General features: G+C 34.0%; 1 protein-coding gene across 1 annotated transcript; it reads right to left on the bottom strand.

The window, feature by feature from the left end:
• Positions 1 to 899: 899 nt before the first annotated feature.
• Positions 900 to 2714, bottom strand: LOC18046108 (fatty-acid-binding protein 1). Its single transcript, XM_006443995.2, has 4 exons — positions 2296 to 2714; positions 1828 to 2074; positions 1450 to 1541; positions 900 to 1211 (listed from the first exon to the last, which is right to left on the bottom strand). Exons 1-4 carry the CDS (start codon positions 2663 to 2665, stop codon positions 1072 to 1074), a joined length of 849 nt encoding a protein of 282 aa, XP_006444058.1. The 5' UTR covers positions 2666 to 2714; the 3' UTR covers positions 900 to 1071.
• Positions 2715 to 5771: the final 3057 nt, after the last annotated feature.

Raw genomic sequence — 5771 nt, 5'->3', positions numbered from 1 at the left:
CAACTAACTAATAATTATTTTTGCTCCCGTTAGATTGCTTTTCCTGCATGATTATCCAGCTCATATGAATTACATGATAATTTAATAATCAGACTGAAAATGCAGATTCTTCTGTGCTAGCAAGAGAGAGGCGTGGGGAGGGGATTGTTTCGAAAATCTTAAAGCGAAACGTTATATCTCACGAGGGAGGGATACTGTATGTTTTCCTCCGCTGCGGAGTACTTTCTCATAATTAAATAACCGGACGATGATGTGGTACGCAATGATGTGGCGCAAAAAAAAAAAGTACCGAGATCGACAAGACATTTATATAAGTGTGATAAAGAATTAAAATTTCTAAGAGCTTGTGTTTTTATATCCAGAATTACTCTAAAAATTAACCTGTAGTATAATTGTTTTTTTCATATCTCACAACGGAGGAAATTGTATGTTGCCCTCCGATGCGGGTATACGCTGCGTCATGACTCCCGTACTCTTATCTATCAATCATATCTTAACTGGATCAATAGCTTTGTCGGAACAGCATCCCTTGCTTGCTTCACTTCATCTCGCCTATAGTGCGATAGTTTGGCACATTGCATAAAGCTTCATAACAAAAGCTACTCTTCCATTAACTCTGAATCTACTGACCTACGGGGATTTTATCTCAACTTTTAAAGCAAATTCCTCTAGATGCCGACCATTTTAGTTAATTGGAATTCACACACTTCGTTCCTAGTATGTAATTGGGATGTCCCTAAGTATGATCCAGACCTTACATTCAAGGCAGATAATACAGAGTTAGACTTATGTTCACTTTATATTTACCTTGATTGAGATAAGGAAACTCAAATGCAATATACTTTTGAAAGGCAAGAATCATAAAGAAATCTTTAAAAGGAAAAAAAAAAAATTGCTGCTAAAAGAAGGATCTTATGAATACAAAACTGTCTTCGGTGGTATATTTTATTTTGTAGGGTTGCATCTGCAAAAGCAGCGACTCAATAGCAATAAGTTTACAAACATGCAGTAATACAAGCAAATAAATTTTCGAAATTTCAAACATCCTTTGACATTGAGAAGACTGCTTATCTACTTCTGAATGAGAGATGACAGATTGAGCTCTATGTCTTCTTTGGCTTTTCTGTCAAATGGTTCCTCACCAATATATAGATCCAATAGAGACCGACAGAGGAGTTTGCTCTGTATACTTCCTACCTCCTTCCCGTCAACTGCAGAATTCAAATAACAAAAATATAAGTTCAATGCAGCATCATCCTGGCATATACGTCATCATATTGGTGTGCAAAACTTAGCTGCAAGAGAAACCATTGAGGCCATGGCTGGCATAGCAATTCACTAGAGTGATAAAAGCACAGAAGATATGGACAGTCTATGTGGAATGACAGCGGAAAAACAGCCTGTTAACTTGGTTATTTACCATTCAATTACGAGAGATACAGAACTTACTTGTAGTCCAAAGTACATGGCCCCGCTCCTTTGAGAGCTCAATCACAGATCCCTTAGGAATTTTGTATTCATCTTTAAACTGAGAAGTGAACCTGCAATCAGATTAGAAGAAGATAGTGATGCATTGCTAATAAGAGTAAGAAGTTACAGGGACAACATGGTGAACATAATTTGTACGGTTAAATCTCACAACAACACTACGCTGAAAAAAGAGTTCTTAGTGGCAAACAACAATGAAAGAACATGTGCATAACTAAAAGGGAAAAAATAATGATTTCTAACCACACAAAATATCAAATCAAAACTATTCAAATACATAATCATAATAAATGTTACCAGCCATAAGGTAAAAGATCAACTGTTAAGAGTATTACTCACTTTTGAAGCAATTCCTTATTATCTGATCCCCCAAACTTTTGGAGTCGGCTTCCAACAGACTCTTCAAAAGCACTCCGTACAGAGCGTATGCTTAATTTATTATAAATAATCTGAAGTCTAACAGTCATACATACATCAGCTTCCATAAGATCTTCATTTAACTTGTTTTCCTTAAGTTCAGCAACTGACATATTTCCATATTTCTCACTCAAAATTTTTTTCACATCATCATGATCAGCATACACACCTGAATAAATTATCCAATTATGTAATCACAGAGAATCACATTACGTTAAATACCGCAACAATGCGCCAAAAACAACAAGCCATTTTGGTTAAAATCACTTTAACTAATATTGTGGATCGTCATGATCAGCATAAAGTTTGAAGTCCACAATGTGCTCTATCACATTAGCATAGCTCAATTAGAAATTTGAAAAAGAGAAAAGAAAAAAAAATTATATCTACCAAACGCATAGACATCTATGTTCTTCAAGCCCAAAACGCTTTTCTTCCTCAACCCAATTCCCAGAAGTTTCCGAGAACCACCAAGAACGGAAGGAAACGACGTGCCAGTTTTTGATTCAACAACGGTAGCTGAAGAATTGTCAGCAAAAGAGAGTGAAGCCCAGAAGTGTGACGAGGACTGATTAGAGAAGAGGCAATTCAGCGCATTTTGGACAAGTGGGTGTTTTTGGTTGTGGTAGACAGCGATGCCGGCCACGGAGGCAGTTGCTGCAGCGGCGGCCGCCGTAACGGCGACTGAGAATGAACGGGTGGCGGTGTGGGGGAGATTTGAAGGCTGAGAAAACGAGAATGGGAACCGCAGTGAAACCATTGTGTGTAACGACAGCTCAAGCAGTTCCAACTTCCAACAACTCTGTTTTGTTCCGTTTCGTTGCCTAAAGCTTGATCAGTGGCACGTGATCGGCACGTGGGAGAAAATATGTATTTATTTTTGCTGAAGATGGACTTGGATCTTTGAACTTTTAGATTGGACCCTCAGGCTGATGTGGACCTATTTTAAGTGATGCCCGTACCTCAATTGCACAGAGGGGTGTAAACAGAAATTCAATGGGCTGCTTTCATCGTCACTTGAGTTGGAATTATAGTTTGTTATTTTGTTTAATCTTATGGTGTGAATGCTAAACAAGAATCAGAATGAATTGAAATTAGAATAAATAATTATAATCAGAATAAGTTATTTATTTGAACTGTAGAAATTAGAGTTGGAATGAGTTGTTTTGTCACTAATGTGTTTATTTTGTCTTATAATTGAATCGAGATCATAATGAATTAAATTGTTACAAATTACTAAATGTCCTTAGCTAACTACTGTAATAATAATAATTTTGTATTTTAATTATTGTCATTATTATTATTATTAAAAAATTATTGTTAATAATATTATTAACATTAATATATTAATTAATTATATTACTTTAATAACAACAACAACAATATTATTATTATTATTATTATTATTATTATTATTATATTACTAATAATAAATAATAAAGGGACTATTTGTAAATATTAAAAAATTCTATAGGGACAAAAATTTAAAAGTGACAAAATTTAATTGAGAGCAATTTAAAAATTATGAAACTTGATTCTCTACTTGCCATATGAATTAAATTTTCATTTCTTAATCCCAAAAACATATGGGCTCCACGCGTTTTATTCTCATTCTTCGTTCTATTTTAAAAAGTAAACACTATCAATCATTTTCATTCCGAATTCTAATTACTTAATCCTTCAAGTAAAAATACTCTTAAAATAATGATATTTTACCCATTAAGGATATTTTCGACCCTTATTTTTAATAAAATTCTAAAATTACCCTTCTTAAAATTTAAAAAATTAAAAAATTATTTTTTTCCCTCTCTTGGGACATCACCAATCCACCGTCATCATTTTGTTGCATTTGATGCTAATCGTTGTTGGGAAAAAATAAATGGTGAAGAAGGCAATTTGGATTTGATGAAGTCAATTTTGACATCATTTTGTTTAATAATGATTGGCTTCTGATGCAGAAGTTGTCATTTTCACTCATGGAAAAAGCTTTTGATTCAACTTTCATGAATGGAGGACGACGCGGAGCAGCAACAGCAGCGATGGCGAACGGCAATGACTGCAGTGGTTGGTTGGACGGTCACTGGATGCTGTTGTGGCTAGGTCTAGGCGAAGACTAAGAGCGACAATGGTGGATGACACCTATCTTCATGAAAAAACTAAGTATAAACCATAATTTGTATGGCGATGACTTATACCAAGATTTTGGCAGTATCAGAATTTGAAAAAGACACACTGTCAGTGGCAGAAAAGAGCGAAATTTTGTTACCCAATTTATGTTGCTAATTTTGGACGAAAAAAGATGTCAAGTATGTCGTTTGTATTAGCTGTCGAAGTTATTTATGTTTTGGCATTAACTTTCAATTATTGCTGCATAAATTTTGCAGGAAAATGAACTGCAAAGATGATATATGGAAGCAAATAATGCCCCGGTTACAATAGCAAGGTGCTGATCAAAAATTAAAAATTGTAAAAATGAATTAGTTGAAGATAGGTGATACTGGTGATTGGAGAATGGAGATGGCGATGTTTGATAGAGAAAGAGTTTCAATGAGAAATTGAAAAAAAAAAGTTATTTTTTAATTAAATTTTCATATTTAGTGAGAGTATATTTGAAAATAAATGAAATTAATTAGAAAGTGAGGACTGATGAGATAAATTATGAGGGTCAAATATCAGTACTCTTAAATTTAAACCTAATAATTTTAAAACAAAGAAAAGCCCAATTCCTTTGTTAGTTATGCTTTCATTTGTGCGGATAAAGAATAACTTCATAAGAAGTGAAAAATTATCATAGGGCAACCACTGTTAATTTATCAATGTGTGTGTGTTTTTTTTTTATATACATATATTATAATCAAAGAACTAAATGTCATATGCCTACTAAAACTATCCTACATCAAATCTATAGAGAACAATCCAAATTTCTACTATCACTAATACTTGAGGGATATTTACTCCACCTGATAGGAGATGACAACTTTCACTGAATTATTTAATCGAGAGATGATATTTTAATCCCCTTACGAGAAATCAAACTGCTACTCTCACAACCACTCGGCTAAAGATTGAGTCATGGTCTATCATTATGAATGTAGTCATTAAGTAAAGTGTTAATAGCAAAGGATTATAAAAATATTGTGAATAATTCTTAGAAATATAGATAGATAATCATAGCAGCTCAGGGTGTGTTTGGCATAACAAAGTATAAAAATACGATTATGCCTTAACTTAATAGTGACTCATGTTTGACTCATGTTTGGCTCCAAATTCAACACATGCTGCATTACATTAGCTTATAAATTCATGTGGTCAAACCCATAAACCAATCCCGGAGGAGGGGTAGGGTTTACGTAGCATCGCATTACAGAGCCAAAAAGAAGAAATTAAAATTGAGAAAATGTTGTAACCCTTTCAAGAAGGAAATGAAACAGGATCATGGAATGTAGTTATTTCTGTAGTTGGAGTCGTGGAGATGTTGTTTTAATTGTTTGTTCAGCGAGCTAAAAATTTAAACCCTTAAACTATGACTTATTTTTTGCCATTATATATGCACGAAATATTTTTTTCTAACATAATAAAGCATATATAAAGTAGGGAAACCAATTGCTCCAAATGATAGAAGTTCCATTTTTCCTATATAAGAATAAACCAATCAATCAATCAACCGAGAGCTAGGAGAAGGTTTGTGTGGCTTTACATTTTTTGGAGTGGGCCTTTAACCTAAAGCTGTCTCCATGTGGATTTTGCTTGGTATCGTCTTTTATTTGTATTCATGGGTAAATATAGCCATCCACTTTTAGCATTTTATGTTGCATGTTTTGCTTGGATCGTGGGGGTTGATGATTGAAATGAGACTTGCAAAGGCT

This window comes from Citrus clementina, unplaced genomic scaffold, assembly GCF_000493195.1.
Source record: "Citrus clementina cultivar Clemenules unplaced genomic scaffold, Citrus_clementina_v1.0 scaffold_3, whole genome shotgun sequence".
In the NCBI taxonomy this organism is placed as follows: domain Eukaryota; kingdom Viridiplantae; phylum Streptophyta; class Magnoliopsida; order Sapindales; family Rutaceae; genus Citrus; species Citrus x clementina.
Note: the sequence above shows the minus strand (reverse complement) of the source record. Positions and strands in the feature narration are given on the sequence as shown.

What these genes read in the sequence shown, in the direction of transcription:
- LOC18046108 (XM_006443995.2), bottom strand. Translation starts at nt 2,665, where the DNA reads ATGGTTTCACTGCGGTTCCCATTCTCGTTTTCTCAGCCTTCAAATCTC. An exon ending in AATAAGGAATTGCTTCAAAA is followed by an intron (nt 1,542 to 1,827) that starts GTGAGTAATACT and finishes ATCTGATTGCAG; the next exon opens with GTTCACTTCTCAGTTTAAAG. An exon ending in CCATGTACTTTGGACTACAA is followed by an intron (nt 1,212 to 1,449) that starts GTAAGTTCTGTA and finishes TGAATTCTGCAG; the next exon opens with TTGACGGGAAGGAGGTAGGA.